The sequence below is a fragment of the Nicotiana sylvestris genome, chromosome 3, assembly GCF_000393655.2.
Source record: "Nicotiana sylvestris chromosome 3, ASM39365v2, whole genome shotgun sequence".
Lineage (NCBI taxonomy): Eukaryota > Viridiplantae > Streptophyta > Magnoliopsida > Solanales > Solanaceae > Nicotiana > Nicotiana sylvestris.
In genome coordinates this window covers 154,748,822-154,768,182 of record NC_091059.1, presented here as the reverse complement: position 1 = coordinate 154,768,182, position 19,361 = coordinate 154,748,822, and the positions used below count along the sequence as shown (strand labels likewise).

At 39.0% G+C, this 19,361-nt stretch overlaps 1 protein-coding gene across 1 annotated transcript; it reads left to right on the top strand.

Annotated features, from left to right (window-relative positions):
• Positions 1-223: 223 nt before the first annotated feature.
• Positions 224-5,271, top strand: LOC104219753 (4-coumarate--CoA ligase 2). The gene is made up of 6 exons (XM_009770479.2): positions 224-1,454; positions 3,538-3,736; positions 4,123-4,268; positions 4,412-4,479; positions 4,578-4,683; positions 4,806-5,271. The coding sequence occupies exons 1-6, from the start codon at positions 384-386 to the stop codon at positions 4,929-4,931; spliced, it is 1,716 nt and encodes a 571-aa protein (XP_009768781.1). The 5' UTR covers positions 224-383; the 3' UTR covers positions 4,932-5,271.
• The last annotated feature ends 14,090 nt before the right edge of the window (positions 5,272-19,361 follow it).

The following is a 19,361-nucleotide window of genomic DNA, read 5'->3' as shown; positions in this document are numbered from 1 at the left end:
CCCTTATTAGAATATCTTGTTCAGACACGGCCACGTCACTGATCTCTTACTCTTGACCTGCCAGACTTCAGGTTGAGGAAGTCCCAAGTCTCAACTTTTGTAACGTAACTACCCCCTTTGGCCTTTTCCTTCTTTCTCCCCCAACGCCACACGTTTATATACCTACCTAACTCTTTGCACCTTACTTTCCCATGTATTTATGTCACCTTCCCTTCTCCTTACTATAGCAAATCTCTTTTTAAAAAAATTCCTTCTTTGTTTCTCTCACACCCTCACCAGTCACAACTCAAGACTTTTCATTCAGCCATTTTTCTCTGCATAAAAAAAGAAGATTTCTGTTCCAATCAGAACCAAAATACAAACCCCCCCCCCCCCCACAAAATATGTTGAGTGTAGCTAGTGTTGAAGCCCAAAAGGCAGAGTTATCTTCTTCTGTGATTCCTTCTTCTAATCAATCTTCTGAAGAGTTACATGTATTTAGATCAAGATTACCAGATATAACCATTTCTAATAACGTCCCTCTTCATGTCTATTTATTTGAGAGGCTCTCTGAATTTCAAGATAGGACATGTCTTATATCAGGCAGCAGTGGGAAATCATACACTTTTGCTGAAACTCATCTCATTTGTCAGAAAATAGCTGCTGGTTTAACAAATATAGGAATCAAAAAGGGAGATGTAATCATGACTTTTCTCCAGAACTGCGCTGAATTTGTGTTTACTTTTCTCTCGGCTTCTATGATCGGCGCTGTTATAACTACAGCTAATCCATTCTACACAAAAGCTGAAGCGTTTAAGCAATTAAAAGCGTCGAATGCAAAACTAATCGTTACTCAATCTCAGTACGTGGATAAATTTCGTGATTCTGGAGAGAATGACCTTAAAATTGGCGAAGATTTTTCAGTCGTTACAGTCGATGACCCTCCTGAAAATTGTTTACATTTCTATGTACTTTCTGAAGCTAACGAAGAGGAAATGCCAAAGGGAATTGTAATCCAACCCGATGACCCAGTAGCTTTACCATTTTCTTCAGGAACAACAGGGCTACCAAAAGGTGTGATTTTAACTCACAAAAGTTTAATCACAGGAGTAGCTCAATTAGTCGACGGAGACAATCCAAATTTGTACTTGAAAAATGATGACGTGGTGCTATGTGTGCTACCTCTGTTTCACATATTTGCGCTAAATTCAGTGCTTTTAGTCTCGTTAAGAGCCGGAGCTAGTGTTTTATTAATGCAAAAATTCGAAATTGGTGCATTGCTGGAGCTGATACAAAACCACCGCGTGTCAGTTGCTGCTGTAGTTCCGCCCTTGGTTCTTGCGTTGGCGAAAAATCCGATGGTTGATTCGTTCGATTTGAGTTCGATTAGGCTCGTGTTGTCCGGGGCGGCGCCGCTGGGGAAAGAGTTGGAGGAAGCGCTGCATCGTAGAGTCCCGCAAGCTATATTTGGACAGGTAAAATTTTACAGTGCCCAGAATTTTCGTATAGCTAAGCAAACAAAGAACAAACTTACACTTCTTGATTTCTTATTTTGGCCAACAAACTATAACCAATTTAATTTCATGTCATTTGAATGATTTATTTCCCTATTCGTATAGTCAATAATTTGGACTAATAAGTTATACTGTGTAAATAGGATAAATTAATTTTTTTTATATATACATAAATTTTAAATTCCCTGGCGTTAGGGAAATAAAAGTTTACAATCCACTTGACATAAAATTTCAAATTCCGTTGGCGTTAGAATTTCTTAGCAACCAATAGTAGAAGTAAAAAATTTAAAATTTTACATTAATTAACTTAAAATGAAAAAGAGAAGATGAAAGTCTAAGTGGTCGTTTGGACATAAGAATTGTAAAATTTCAGGAAAAAAATAAAATCTTTTTCAAGTGAAAATGGTATCTAAAAATTAAAGTTTTGTTTGGACATGAATATAATTTTGGATTGTTTTTTAATTTTTGTGAATTAATTTGAAGCGAAAATTTTGAAAAATAATATTTTGGAGTTTTTCAAATTATAAAATTCTGAAATTCATCTTCAAGTAAAGATTGAAAATTTCATAGCCAAAAATTGAAAGATTTCGAAAAAGTGAATTTGTTTTTTGAAAAAAGAAAAGTTTTAAAAAAAATTATGGCCAAACGCCCCCTAAGGAAGTCAATTCAACCGGGCAACGGAATGTAAGATTTTAGTAGAAAGTCGTGTTTTTTAGGTAATGCACAAGCTTTTTAACTTTTTTTCTTCTTAAAATAGTGTAGTCACAAGTAGTTGTAATAATCAAGATCGCAAACTTTGTCAGTGTCACCTACCAAAAAGGTCTAATAAACCGGAAAATGCTGTTAGAGGTTCAAATTGAGTGCTGGATATTAAACTTATTGAAAAAGACACTCTCTATATGTGGTATAATTGTTGGTATTTCTTCCAAATTGTCATAATCTAAAGGTAGATCAGACGTAATTAGCATGTGAAATTACGCATAATCTACATGTCAGGTTACATTGACAACTTGCTTTTCTCACATAATAAATAACCGGTTGAATTTATGGATTACACGTAACCAGCATTTGAGATCGAGGATACAACTGGAACGTTCGAATCATTTAATAGTTATTTTTTTTAATAACTAAGTTAGCATTTATTTCTTGCTATCATATTACAGTCTCGTCATATTTCAGACTATTGAAATGGTTGCATTTTCTGAACGTACTAGACAGAAAATTAAATAGCCCATTTAAATATTACTAGTGTAATTGATATATAGTACTCCATATGTTAGTGGTAGATAGAGGCCAATGGCCATTTAATATTAGTGGGCAGGTCGGTAGCACTAGTAGACAGTCTTTAATTGCTCTAGATCTTGCCATATTCACCTCTCATGAAAAGAATAAGATATGTTGATCTGGTCTCATATTGGCATATCAAATACTGAGAAAAATTAAATTCATCACCATTTTATCAAGATTTTTTAAAACTGAATACAATTACTTTAAACTTGTACTTAAATCTGTTTCCAAAAGTTTGTTCTACCTTTGATTTCAGAAGTGGGACGAATTTATATTTCCAATGTCCTTTGGCAATTTAAAAATATAAAAATATGTGGCTTAAACTAATATTTTTGGGGGGGATTGGATATGTATCATATAGACACATCCTACAATCAAATCTCTCTATAACCGCTTCATTTATTCTGGATTTGTTTGGTTATAGTGAATTGCTAGTATATATAGAGAATATATTTGATAACATAGTATGAAAATTGGTTCCATAAAATTTGACTTTTACAATGAATGGTTGTTATAGAGAGATTTGACTATATTATTTATTACACTCATGAATATATAAGGATTGATTTGGTTAAGATAGAAGCCCAAGTTGACCCATTTTAGTGGGTCATATTTGACTTGCGATCATAAAGTATAATCAGGTCACAAACTTTTTGGAAATAGTATTAATATGGAATTTCTATATTTTTACTACTGTAGGTCTGAACTATAAAAATTATTTTGCGCTTAATTAGTGGAATTGAACGTGAATTGGCAGGGGTATGGTATGACAGAGGCAGGACCAGTAGTAACAATGTGCCCAGCATTTGCAAAGCAACCATTTTCAACCAAATCTGGCTCATGTGGTTCAGTAGTTCGAAATGCAGACCTCAAAGTGGTCGACCGTGAAACTGGTGGCTCCCTTGGCCGCAACCAACCCGGTGAAATTTGCATTCGCGGTTCACAAATCATGAAAGGTCATTAATTTATCATGAGTTTAACTTCTATACACTGACATTTAAAATAATTATTACTTATAACTTCATTTAAAGCGGTCTATTAAAAGTAAGATTAAGACTACAAGATTGGGAGAAAAAGACTTATTCAAATAGTCGAGACAATATATATTTTATAATTTTAAGTAACATTGTCAGAAGCGGACCTATGTGTGAGGTGTCACCGGACCCCGTAAGCTTCGACAAGAATCTTGTATGTATATATATTTTGATAGTTGTTAATTTAAAATACTTGGCACCTTAAATACTAAAAGCCTATAGGGGCCATTGGTTGAACAGAATACTAATGCCCCCATCGCGTAAAAATCTTGGGTCTGCCTCTGAACATTGTTATATATGTCAAATAGGTTATTTGAATGATGATGAAGCCACTGCACGGACCATTGATGTCAATGGATGGCTCCACACTGGTGATATTGGATACGTAGATGACGATGATGAAATATACATCGTCGATAGAGTGAAAGAGCTCATCAAGTTCAAAGGTTTCCAGGTATAATGCTTAGTATTCTATGGTTTATAGGATGGATTTTTAGCACAATTGGGTTAGAGCTCACTTCAGGAGTGACATCTAATACAAGAAAAACTAGAATTAGTATACAGATTACTAACCAATTTAACTTTAAATGTTGTTAGGTGCCACCAGCTGAGCTTGAGTCTCTTCTGATAAGCCATCCAGATATTGCAGATGCTGCTGTTGTACCGTAAGTGCAATACAACTCTACACTGATTAATTATACAAATATATGCATGTATTAATTTGAAAGTATAAATTAGGTTAATTGTTTAACAATTTGTGCAGGCAAAAGGATGATGCGGCAGGGGAAGTCCCAGTTGCATTTGTGGTCCGCTCCGCCAATGGTTTTGAAATTACTGAAGAAGCTATAAAGGAATTTATTGCCAAACAGGTATTAATTTTCCGCCACTCAGCACTCTATCAATGCCTGTTATAGCACGTAATTTACCTTATTTTTCAGATTACTAATCCACACGTATCATAGACTTATATGTAACATAAAATGATATGCAGGTGATATTCTATAAAAGATTGCACAAGGTGTATTTTATTCACGCCATTCCAAAGTCTCCGTCTGGAAAGATACTGAGGAAAGAACTGAGAGCCAAACTAGCTGCGCCACCAGCCTCTACCCAGTGAAAACGACCTTTTGTGCCTGTAATTAATTAAGGGATTAGGTCCGTTTTGTATCTGTTTGATGTGATTCTTAATTTTTTTGAGACATCCCAAAAATATTAATGTCCAAGTCGCTAATGAACTGTAGACGTAGTTGTGTGTGGATTCTCATATCCAATTACTGTGAATGTTTTTTTCTTTGTCTTTTTTAACTTTTGACACTGAATGGTTAAGTTCGTTGGGTTTGTAACTTGTAAGTTTATTCTTTTTCGTATTTCCTCACTTTTTGTGTGAAGCTGTCTCATGTTCTTTGTAAGGAAAACTTTCCGATTATAAAGTTGCTAGAACTCAGCTCTCAGTACTACATATATTGTTCGTGATGACGGTTAATTATTTGAGAAAATTGAATAAAGAAATAATGCTAGTTCATAAACACAAAAATTAAGTAACAAGTTTACGAGGGTTAAAAGAGATGGTGCGAATAAATTAATTTATGCATCTAATCCTTGCGTGGGACACAATGCTGAATCTCTTTTTATACTTGATATATGACCTTATACTATAATGTTTTAAAAATCACACACGAATAACAAATTATTAAGTTAGTTCTAGTATCATGTAAAAAAATATCCAACTTAAAAGTATCAAATGGTACCCCAAGAATTTTGCGAATTTAACCAAACAACCTGCCTTTTATGCCACTATTCAGTATCGACCAAAAATAGAGGTGCACCTCAATTCGTCCCAACAAATTATATTGTGCCTTGCTTTGCTATCATTTCTTTCTTTGATTGGTGGGAATTTGCTAAACCAATTGCATCAATATGGCAAAGAGAACCTATGATTTTATTTAGCCATTAAAAAAAGAGCAATTTCCTTCTTTCCCGGTGGCTAATAACATGAAATGCTTTGCATGTGATGCAACAATTGAGGATTAATTAGCCTCTTTAAGTGCCGTTTCGAAACAAATAAAAAACAATATAAAGGGTCAAGTCCCTCCCCAAATAGTATCTAAAATTAGCTGATCAACGATACATTGTGAATCTTAGATCTAGAAATTATTTCAGTATAGTATTTACAAAAACCATGAAGTTTTGTGTTTTAAGTGAAAAATTATTAAGTGAAATAGTGATATGGAAGTGTATTTCATGTCAACTTTCCCATATTTTTTTTCCAACTGAAGCTGATGTCCATAGTCCGAACACACCTCCAACTTCGATACATATTTTTAACTTCAACTTCTTTACATCGGGTAGTGGTAAGGTCTGCGTATACAATATCCTCCCAAAGAATTCTGTGGAATTTTACTAGGTTGTTGTTGTTGTTCTTTAAGTGTACCTTTTATCGACTTTAACTCAAACATTGTCCAAACGACAAAAAAAAAGGGAACAAAAGAAGGAAGCTACAGTATATTACGCTAACTGAAATGGGTAGAAATGACACCACATTGTCACTCTAAAGGCTGCTATTTAGGAATATGTTCTGAATTTTAGTTCTTTATCAGGACAAAAATATTCTGAGTTGTCCTGAAGTTAAGATTTTTAGTTTAAAACTTCAGGACATAATAAGTACTGGCTAATCTCTAAATAGCATCATTGAAATTGGCTATTTATGCACTTGCCTCCTGAAATGGCTTGGAAGGCCTAGTAACAAAAGAAGAGTGAGCCCTGCAAGAGAATATAGGCCTCTGCCTTTTCCGTTAGAAGCCTATTTGTATATCAGCTTTTGTAAAAATTGCACGGGGCGCCCTATTTGGTCGCCCCCATTTAACCTAAACTCATTTTTTTAAGTGTTAACTTGTACCCACTTTTTAAGTAACTCCAGCCCCTTTTCTCCTTCTCCTCATTTGTTTTCTTCTTCTTCTTTTTCTTCTTCTTTTTCTTCTTCTTCTTTCTTCTGTTGTTGTTGGTGTTGCTATGAAACTTCAGTTCATGGGATGATTGTCATAAGTATGTTTATCAGATTATTTAAAAACAAATTATTAATAATTACGTAAGTTAGTAGACAATAATTTGTGAATATTTCCACGCACGAGAAGTTTAAGGTCACACTTAGTGATTCTTTTCATGATAATTCTGTTCTTTTCACGTTTATTATTTCAAAAAATTATGATTTAGGTATTGTTGGCAATCTGATTATTTTATAGTAGTAATACACTATGAAAGAATAAGGTGAGTATTTATCTAAATAAGCTGAAATTTTTACAAATGAACTAAATAACTTCAGCATCTTCTACTTGTATTGGTCAAAATCTGACCACCACGACCAGGTCGCCCGATACCCCGCCTCGATAATCAGGCAGTGAAAGTCAATGTAGCCCACTCCATTTTCTCCTATGAGACGTCCGACAAATCGGAAAGAGCAACACATAAGTCAAAACTAGGGGACATTAGTGACAAGAAAGGGGCGAGTCAAGGAACGAGTAAAAGGACCTCAACTATATATAACCAAGAAAAGCTCTCAATGTGGGGGCTTCGCCATTCTCCCAAAAGAGAGGACAAAAAGCCTCTTTCTTGTATCTTAGGAAAGGGGGGAATTGACCCCAAAGAATACATGTGAATCTGCTTTCTCATCAGTGGATGAGGAAGGCAATGTTTAATCTTAATGAGATCAATCATGTTTCTTTCGTCTCATATGCGTTCATTATCATTAATGTTTCGATCTGGAGTTAATTATGTTTGGCTAAGATTTGCCCTTTATCTTTGATTGATTTGCTCAAAAAGGTTTTAACATCTTTTGAGTCAAACAATTTGGTGTCGTTTGTAAAGATTTCTTAGTGGAAATTTCCTAGTTTCTCCTAGATCGAAACCAAAAAGTACAATCATTCGTCAAAGAGAGCACGGAGGAAAAACCCAGCCCACGCAAGACACAAGAGCATCGCAGGAAAGGAAGAAGAGCCAAGCAAGATCACCGGGCTCGGAAATCTTCGCCCCATCAGCCATCGATATACTAAAAAAAGCAAACGATGTTACCGACTTGCATTCCCCCATCGGACCACCGGGCGGGAGCGAAGAAAACCTCATCCTCACCTCCCACTCTTTGTCCAGGCAAGCATATAAGACCCGCGTGGACGAACATACACAGGAATATCTCGATTAAAGGGCAAAAATCGCTTCAACACAGCGGAAATACCTCTTGCCGACAACATCTCTGAGCTGGAAGGTAGGAGTCAGACAAGAAAACCATAAAGTGTACACTGCATGAACCTGAAAACGAAACATTAACACCTTGTATTCATCAGCGTTGCACCATCTGGTGCAAGCGATACAAAACAGACTGGGACTCCCACGAAAGATGCCTAACTCTCCAGGAATCGGGACTAATGACGGGCTGTTATTTCGATAAGTTCAAAATAACACCCTTTAAGGCTAAGGGCCTTCGCCAAATGAAAAGAAGAGTTCAACCTCGATCGAAGCTATTATTTTGATAAGTTCGAAATAACACCATTTAAGGCTCAGGGGCCTTCGCCAAATGAAAAGAAGAGTTCGACCTCGATCGAACGACGACGGGCTATTATTTCAATAAGTTCGAAATAACACCCTTTAAGACTAAGGGCCTTCGCCAAATAAAAAGAAGAGTTCGACCTCGATCGAACGACGACGGGCTGTTATTTCGATAAGGTCGAAATAACACCCTTTAAGGCTAAGGGCCTTTGCCAAAAGAAAAGAAGAGTTCGACCTCGATCGAACGACGACGGGCTGTTATTTTGATAAGTTCGAAATAACACCCTTTAAGGCTAAGGGCCTTCGCCAAAAGAAAAGAAGAGTTCGAGCTCGATCGAACGACGACGGGCTGTTATTTTGATAAGTTCGAAATAACACCCATTAAGGCTAAGGGTCTTCGCCAAATGAAACGAAGAGTTCGACCTCGATCGAATGACGATGGGCTGTTATTTCGATAAGTTCGAAATAACACTCTTTAAGGCTAAGGACCTTCGCCAAATGAAAAGAAGAGTTCGACCTCGATCGAACGACGAGGGGCTGTTATTTCGATAAGTTCGAAATAACACCCTTTAAGGCTAAGGGCCTTCGCCAAATGAAACGAAGAGTTTGACCTCCATTGAACGACGACGGGCTATTATTTCAATAAGTTCGAAATAACACCCTTTAAGGCTAAAGGCCTTCGCCAAAAGAAAAGAAGAGTTCGACCTCGATCGAACGACGACGGGTTATTATTTCGATAATTTTGAAATAACACCCTTTAAGGCTAAGGGCCTTCACCAAAAGAAAAGAAGAGTTCGACCTCGATCGAACGACGACGGGTTGTTATTTCGATAAGTTCGAAATAACACCCTTTAAGGCTAAGGGCCTTCGCCAAATGAAAATAAGAGTTCGACCACGATCGAACAACGACATGCCGATATTTCGACAAGTTCAAAACTGCATCCTTAAAGGCCGACAACCACCGAAAGAAATGAAAATCGGGACTCGCCAGACGAGCCTCTATTTCGCACCAAAACCGTAAACAGTCGAAATAGAAAATGAAGTACAAGGCAAATAGCGAAGAAAAAAACCTTTATTTATGCAAAGTCACAGTGCGGGTTATCGCCGCTTACATATTGCCCAGACCAACCAAATAAGAAAAAAAAACAACAACGAACGAATGACAATCGACAAACAAAACGAAAATAAAAACAAAGGACAACATTCTTCATTCGGCGTCACCACTGCCGTCATCACCACCACCATCATTATCATCTCCAAGAGGTTCACCACTACCATCCTCCACATCTCTATTAGCTTCGGGCGTCGCCGCGTCATATCCACAGTTAATGCGAGCCTCCCGAGCTCTTGCTCGCACTTCTTCATAAGCAGCCTTGGCCACGATGCTCGCCTCCCACAAACTCTTATATATGTCCCGCTGGGATTCAGCATAAACCAAGAGCTCATGCATTTAGCGAGGGACGGCAACAGAAGACGACTCAATCTGAGCCTTTAATCGTTCGTTCTCTGCCTCCAAGGCCGCGACCCGATATCCCAGAACCAACGCCTCCTGATCAATCACGCCAATGCGCTCCTCGAGCCTCGCCTCCCTAAGGGTAGTTGTCGCTCTCTCCAACTCCTATTCAGAGTGGAGTACGTGGATGGTATTCTCCAGGGCCATCACCCTCGCCAAAGCCTCAGACCAGGCCTCTCAATGTTCTCCAGCCCAGCAACTTTGCTCTCCATCGCGGTCAGTTTTCTCATCCATTCCATGCTCATCGCCTCGACCTTGACCAAGTTCTGGTCCATCTCCGATTGTATCGACCTCAACCTACCCTACAAATGCTCACACTCCGCTGCGATCCCCTACCCAACTCGAGCTCCTCGTCCTTAATGCGAAGTTGCTCCTCGAGTTCGCTCTTGCTAAGGATGGTCTGCATTAACTCCTGGTCCCTTCTCTCCAACTCCTCACCTAGAGCCTGATTACGGGGATCAGTCCTCAACCGCTCATGTATCTCGCAACACCTGTCACGGTAGCGACGGTATTTCTCGAGCATCTTCAAAAAAACCCTTGCCCGGATGTTATCCCTGCGAATATTTTCCACTTCCACCATGTAAGTCTCGAAAACGTAAAGACAAGGTTAAACTAGAACTTTTGAAAAGGGTGAGAGCATAAAGCGAAAACAAAGTGTATCGTACCCTTAAGCACATGACGGCCACCTCGTCCCTCAACTCAGCATCGGGAACATCCCGAAGGGACTTGTTTTCACCTTCGGAGCACAACAGGTTGAATTGCAGTACCATATATTCCCCCTCCGCCAAGAGATTAACGCCAGAAGGGATATGAAGAGTACGGGCCGAGCCCCCCGCATTAACCACCGAATGAGTGAGACCCTCCTCAAACATCCTGACATCGTTAGTGTCCAGGTCTGACTCAGACTCATAGTCATCAATCGCCACATAATTTCCCCTCTCTGCCGTTGAAGAGAAAGCACGACCAGTTGCAGAAGATGAGGTCATGTCCGAAATCGCCACAACAACCCCAGAGGTCGGGCCCCTTTACCGCAACAAGGTGTTGATCATCAACGACGGCAGGGGCTTCTGATTGAGCCAAGACGACGGCAGGAGTTTCCGCTTGTTGGTCACGGGCACCGGCAATTCCAAGGTTTTCTCCACCCCTACGGGAGGAGCCACAATAACACCCTCTCCGAAGCCCATCGGAGGAAAGTCGTCTAACTGAATTACTATTGGGGGCACCATCTCGAACTCTACTCTCCATCTCTTCTGTGGTCTCTCTTCCTCCCTAATAGATGGTGACTCGTCCATTGGGTGAACGACATTGGTTGGGACCTCATCTTGGGAAGTGGCCCTCGGTGGAGTAACCAAGGCTACGGATTCAACGGAAGCGGCCCTCAATGAAGGTCGTACAATAGATACGGCAATAGGGTGAGCAGATGCGGCCGGCTGGCGGAAAGCCAACTGAGGGGCCCTTGCTCTCCGCACCCTCCCTGGCAACAATGAACGATGCATAAGAGGCTAAACAAACATAAAAGGAGAGAAAACGGTAGATAAAGGCGTCATCTCATCTGTAAGGGGCATGCGCCTGAACCTCTCGTGAAAGGTCGACCACGTGCGAATTCCCACTATATAGGGAAGAATGGCCTCTACCCATTCGCGAATCCCTTTGACAGGCGGCAGAGGCAATCTCTCTGCTGCAAAAATGAGACAGTTTAGTGCTCACAGAAAATGGTCGAACATTTCACTAACTAAAGATGCAAACTTACGTGCGAAGTTCCATCTCTCAGGGAATCCCGTTGGGTCCGCCACAATGTGTTCAGTCCGCACATAAAAGTAGTTCTCGTAGAAACGACGATTGATCCTGTCTCCCATCTTGACCACCAGACTCCTCGACCCCCGAGGGTGCATATGGATTATTGAACCGCGAATCAGTTGAGGAGAAAAAATGTTGAGCATATGGTCCAAAGTGACCTCACGACCGGCGAGTTCCGCATACTTGAGCAGCATGAGGAACAACTTGTACAAACACACTTCGTAGAAATGGCAAAAGTCCACCACCAACATGGGAAGAGGAAGTGTGTACCCTACAATAAAGGGGTAGGCGTAAAACATGCAGTACCCAGGACGGTCGAAGTGAACTATGTCGTCCCCTTCCACCAGCCGCATATCGACGTAATCGGGGATCACCCACCTTTCTTTCAACTCTACAATCCCCCTTTCCCTCACGACGGAGGGGACAGATTCCGGCTCTACTCCGCCGCTAAAGCTGAAATCAGTCACCTCTCTCCCCGGACGAGGCAAAATCTCAATCACTAAAGGAACCTCATCATCCTCCGCCGCATCCGCCCCTCCGGAGACCGGAACAGAACTTTCCGGTACCGGATTTGTGGCAGGAAGGTTATCGCGAGAAGAATCACCATCCATTTTTTTGTTTTTAGCAGAAAACGCTCCAAAAAGAAGTAATAAGAAGAAGAGGTGACAGATTTCAGTGAGCAAGAAGGTAAGCAGAAATTCGAGATTTCAAAAAAAGCTATATCTGAAGAACTCTCTCAAGCGAAAGATGAAGTGAATCAATCAAAAGACAAGTTCCCTCTATTTATAAGAGACATAAATTTCCCGAGCACGAAACCCAAGAGTCACCATTCGAATCTGATATGGCACGAAACGTTTCAGTCTCCTAGAAACGTGTGTCATAATGGTGATAACTACGAACCAACGCTTCAGTGCCAACCAACGCCTCGATTTCAAAAACGCCAACGGTCCATGAGGATCGAAAGAACACCACCCCTCCGCCAAAAACCCACAAAATGCGACTAATGAATGGAAAGTTGTAGGCCAGATTTCTCTCGATTTCGTAACAAACGTGATCCGTCTGCTGAGTCCGACATAAGACGACCCCGACAGACGGAAGAACTAACTGTATTGGTCAAATCTGACCACCACAACCAGGTCGCCTGATACCCCGCCTCGATAACCAGACAGTGAAAGTCAACGTAGCACACTCCATTTTCTCCTCTGAGACGTCCAACAAATCGAAAAGAGCAACACCTAAAGTCAAGACCAGGGGACATTAGTGACAAGAAGGGTCGAGTCAAGGAACGTGTAAAAGGACCTCAACTATATATAACCAAGAAAAGCTCTCAATGTGGGGGACTTTGCCATTCTCCCAAGAGAGGACAAAAAGCCTCTTTCTTGTATCTTAGGAAAGGGGGGAATTGACCCCAAAGAATACATGTAAATCTACTTTCTCATCAGTGGATGGGGAAGGCAATGTTTAATCTTAATGAGATCAATAATGTTTCTTTCGTCTCATATGCGTTCATTATCATTAACGTTTCGATCTGGAGTTAATTATGTTTGGCTAAGATTTGCCCCTTTATCTTTGATTGATTTGTTCAAAAAGGTTTTAATATCTTTTGAGTCAAAAACTGCTGAAGTTTTTTAAAAAGCTTTATGACAAAACTAATGAATCCAGGACAGAAAAACTTTAGCTTATTTAGTGCTGAAGTTTTTACAAATGAACTTAATAACTTCAGCATCTTCTGCTGAAGTTTTTGAAAAAGCTTAATGACAAAACTAATGAATTCAGGACAAAAAACTTAAGCTTATTTAGTGCTGAAGTTTTTACAAATGAATTAAATAACTTTCAGCATCACAAAATTTCGGCTACTAGAATGCTTAAGTTCAGCAATTACAAATAAAACTTCAGCAAATAGAGAACAAAACTTCAGCACTAGAATGCTTAAGTTCAGCAATTACAAACACAAACTTCAGCAGACTTGGTTCAATAATTTTTGCTACTTTAGGCCCGTCTACTAAAATGCTGAAGTTTGCGTGATTGCCTTTGCTACTTCAGGCCCGTATGCTGAAATTACACGAAAAAATGGGTACGCTTGCAATTTTTTTTGCAAAGCGGGTACAAATTAAAACGTGACTCAAAAAGCGGGTATAGATGCAAATGCCCCTCAACTTTTTCACCACTAATAATTTGGAACACTAAAGCATTCTCATATACCTGAAAAATAACACTGTTCTTCGACCTCTAACCTTTTTTTTACGATGGTGTACGAGCTAAATTTGACATATGTAAGACAAATAATCTAGTATATTTTTTCCCTATTATATTTCAATGTAAGATGTTAAGGTTCTCCATCCACTTTCATTGATCATTACGTTACACCCTTAGATGTTGACCTACTTACTTAATATTGGTAATGATCACACTATAACATAGCTAATTAATAGATAATCTAACATAACACAATAAGAGGGTTTCCAAAACCTTTTCCTGAATAAGTATCACAACTTTACCGGTCAATAGGAAAAACAAATGGGTTATTCACAAATCACAACGAGCATCTTTTATCAATTCTAAATAGCTGGATGCACTTTTACATTCATTTATCTTGCTTATGAAGTTTAATTATATATTAAACATACTTATATAATGTTAATTTCTATGAAATAAGCATGTAAGCCTTTGTATTTTGAGAAAAACCAAAATGAAACTTCACATGATCTTAGAAACTCACCAGTAACTTTTAACTAATCCTTCTCTAAGTACTATGCTAGAAAAATGTTATAGACACAATATGAGAGTCAAACTCAAAGTTAACTTACTAAATGGGAGAATCCATATCTATAAACTCATTATCAATACTCTTTCCAGTCAACATCTGTTCACAATAAAAACTCAAGATAATGAAATATTAAGTGATGACTACACCTAAAAGGCAACTCGTAAATAAAAAGAGTCATGTTTCTAAGTCCTTGACAGTACTATAATGTCTCGGTCTGTTCACTTATTGGAAGTTAAATATTTACTAAAACATAAGAACGAGAAATAGATACGCTAATTATGCATATAATAACAACGTAAAAAGCAACTCATATACTAATAACTGTAATTTAAGCACATCACACAACCCAAATTTACGTCACTATTTTATACTCCAGTTTCTATTAGTTAATAACATAACACAATAATTATAGTTTAAATTATAGGGTTCCTATTAATTCGTATTCGTGCTGCCTTATTATAATTTTTTCAGAGATTGAATCTGATGAATTCGTTGTATGGGTCAAAATCTGACTACACGTGGATTAACATTAAAAGGAATGGTAAGAGGTCGACTAAGTTGTGGTCATACGCACAAGATACAATAAAACAAGTATCTCGGCCACTGCCGAGATCGAGCCGTCAAAAATCTTGTACGGCAAAGTAAATGCCGTAATACTCGAGGAGGGCGACGTGAAGTACACTCAAGGGATGAAGGCAATCTGGTTAAAGACCATTGGACAAAAGGGAATGCGGATAATATATATAGGAGGTAAAAAGACAAGAAAGGGGGGCCTTCCTCTCCTAAAGAGAGAAGAGATGAAGAAACCGAGAAAAGGCTTAGATAGTGAATACAAATCTCTATAATCGTGATTATTGAATCAACAAATATAGATCTCGTTACTGTCGATGTCATTCCATCTTTTCCGTCTTTATCACTACATCACGGGATAATACTTGAAGAATGCAAGCCTATCATCTATATTCGATATCTTATATGATCCTGGAAAATTTATAAGCTTGATTATATCTTATTCTCTTATTCAATGTACTTAGATCTAGAGTTAATTATCTTTGGCTAAGATTTATCCTCTATTTTCTTCATTAATTAGCTTAACAAAAAGCTTAATACTTTTTGGTCAAACAATTTGGCGTCGTCTGTGGGGATTTCTCCAACATGTAAGTCTAAAAGAAGAGAGAGGAGAGAAAGAGTCAGTGTAAAGACAAAGGTCACAAAACAAAAAACAAAAACAAAAGGGAACTCACCCTTAGGGCCATCGCAGCCACACCGCGTGACAACCCAAAATTGCTGACCTCCTGAAGAGATCCGCTTTCAGCAGTGGAGCATAGAAGATCGAACTGTATAAATGTACTATGTCCTGATCAGCTGGCACATTTCAATGTGATCAGGGATCCCCCATTTGGCTTTGAACGTCGTGAGCTCCTTAGCATCCATCGTGGAAGGAACGAGCTTCTGTTCATCTCTGAAGGGACTATTAAAATTGATCCTCGCCTTCCCCGGGCGAGGAACCACCTCATCCACCGTTAGAAACTCCTCGTCTTCCACAACGTCCATTCCTTGCTTCGAGCAGGGATATGTCATTTTCTAGTACCGGAGCACCTACAACTTTATCAAAGCAGGAAAAAGCACTAGCCATTTTTTTTCTTTGATCGAAAGAAACGAAAAAAATAAAGGAAAGACAACAGTCATAGCAAATCCTAGCAGAAGCAGAAATATGAGAGATTAAAGAATGATGAGAAGATTTGTGAAGTTCTTTCTTAAGCAATTGAAAAACGTAAAATTTAAATGAGAGGCTCCCCCTATTTATAGGGATATAAATGTCCTGTGCGGGAAAACCAAGAGCCGCCAGTTAGAAAACGAAAAGGGCACGGGAAACGACACAATTCCTAGAAAACGTGCGCCATAATAACGCATGGGGAATATTGATGACATCCTAAACTGACGTGACAGTCTAATTTTGAATTGACATAGCGGTTCGACGCAATTCTAGAAGCGCCACGTCGCTACCTCGCCATAAGGTTCTCGTCCCTCGTATAAAGCATTCATATTTCTCCTAATTTTTGAATCAACAGAGTCCACCCATCGAACTCGCCAAGAGGTGACCCCAATGGACGGAGGGACTAAGTGTATAGGTCAAAATCTGATCACACGTGGATTAGCGCTAAAAGTAATGGTAAGGGGTTGACTAAGCCGTGGTCGTACCCACAAGGCGCAATAACAATGAGTATCTCGGCCACTGCCGAGATCGAGCCGTCAAAAAGCTTGTACGGCAAAGTAAATATCGTGATACTCGAGGGAGGCGACGTGAAGTACAATCAAGGGATAAATGCATTCTGGTTAAGGACCGTTGGACAAAAGGGAATGCGGGTAATATATATATATATATATATATATATATATATGAGGTAAAAAGACAAGGAAGGGAGGCCTTCCTTTCCTAGAGAGGGAAGAGGTGAATAAAACCGAGAAAAAGGCTTAGATAGTGAATACAAATCTCTGTAAATGTGATTATTGAATCAACAAAGATATATCTCGTTATTGTCGATGGCATTCCATCTTTTCCGTCTTTATCACTACATCACGGGATAATACGTCAAGAATATAAGTCTATCATCTATATTCGATATCTTATATGATCCCAGAATGTTTATAAGCTTGAGTATATCTTATTCTCTTATTCAATGTACTTAGATCTAGAGTTAATTATCTTTGGCTAAGATTTATCCTCTATTTTCTTCATTAATTAGCTTAACAAAAAGCTTAATACTTTTTGGTCAAACAATTTGGCGTCGTCTGTGGAGATTTCTCCAGCATGTAAGTCTAAAAAAAGAGAGAGGAGAGAAAGAGTCAGTGTAAAGACAAAGGTCACAAAACCAAAAGGGAACTCACCCCTAGGGCCATCGCAGCCACACCGTGTGACAACCCAAAATCGCTGACCTCCTGAAGAGATCCGCTTTCAGCAGTGGAGCATAGAAGATCGAACTGTGTAAATGTACTATGTCCTGATCCGCCGGCACCATTTCAATGTGATCAGGGATCCCTCATTTTGCTTTGAACGTCGTGAGCTCCTTAGCATCCATCGTGGAAGGAACGAGCTTCGGTTCATCTCTGACGGGGCTGTTAAAATTGATCCTCGCCTTCCCCGGGCGAGGAACCACCTCATCCACCGTTAGAAAACCCTCGTCTTCCACCACTTCCATTCCTTGCTTCGAGCAGGGATATGTCATTTTCCAGTACCGGAGCACCTTCAACTTTATCAAAGCAGGAAGAAGCACTAGCCATTTTTTTTCTTTGATCGAAAGAAACGAAAATAACGAAGGAAAAAAGACAACGGTCACAGCAAATCCTAGCAGAAGCAGAAATATGAGAGATTAAAGAAGGATGAGAAGATTTGTGAAGTTCTTTCTTAAGCAATTGAAAAACGTAACATTTAAATGAGAGGCTCCCCCTATTTATAGGGATATAAATGTCCTGAGCGGGAAAACCAAGAGCCGCCAATTAGAAAACGAAAAGGGCACGGGAAACGACACAATTCCTAGAAAACGTGCGCCATAATAACGCATGGGGAATATTGATGACATCCTGAACTGACGTGACAGTCCAATTTTGAATTGAAATAGCGGTTCGACGCAATTCTAGAAGCGCCACGTCGCTACCTCGCCATGAGGTTCTCGTCCCTCGTATAAAGCATTCATATTTCTCCCAATTTTTGAATCAACAGAGTCCACCCATCGAGCTCGCCAAGAGGCGACCCCAATAGACGGAGGGACTAAGTGTATGGGTCAAAATCTGATCACACGTGGATTAGCGCTAAAAGTAATGGTAAGGGGTCGACTAAGCCATGGTCGTACCCACAAGGCGCAATAACAACAAGTATCTCGGCCACTGCCGAGATCGAGCCGTCAAAAAACTTGTACGACAAAGTAAATATCGTGATACTCGAGGGAGGCGACATGAAGTACAATCAAGGGATGAAGGCATTCTGGTTAAGGACCGTTGGACAAAAGGGAATGCGAATAATATATATATGAGGTAAAAATACAAGGAAGGGAGGCCTTCATTTCCTAGAGAGAGAAGAGGTGAATAAAACCGAGAAAAAGGCTTAGATAGTGAATACAAATCTCTGTAAACGTGATTATTGAATCAACAAAGATAGATCTCGTTACTGTCGATGACATTCCATCTTTTCCGTTTTTATCACTACATCACGGGATAATACGTCAAGAATATAAGTCTTTCATCTATATTCAATATCTTATATGATCCTAGAATGTTTATAAGCTTGATTATATCTTATTCTCTTATTCAATGTACTTAGATCTAGAGTTAATTATCTTTGGCTAAGATTTATCCTCTATTTTCTTCATTAATTAGTTTAGCAAAAAGCTTAATACTTTTTGATCAAACAATCGCAATGTTCCAAATGAGACTTATAAATTGTATTACGACTTAGTGCCCCTTTGGACATAAATTTTGATGGAAGATTTTTCCAAAAAAATTTCACTTTTTTCCGAAATCAACGTTTGTTCATAAAATTTTCAATTTTCACTTGAAGATGCATTTTGAAAATTTTTGAAAATTTGAAAAACTGCAAAAAGCTATTTTTCAATAATTTTCACTCAAATCACTCACAAAACTTCAAAAACAACACAAACTGAAATTTATATCCAAACACAACTCTAAATTTCAAATACCATTTTCACTTGAATTTTTTTTCACCATTTTTTCAAATTTTACAATTCTTACGTCCAAATGCCTACTTATATACCACATTTTAAATCATGTTCAATCAATTTTTTAACGACGTCGTCTAGTTCCTAATTGAAATTATTTGCCTCAAGTAACCCGCCGAAAATCCAAAATAAACCACTAATTCCCGGTTCATAACACTAAGTCCGGTTCAGATCTTAACAAAGGCCCAAAGCCGCCATTTC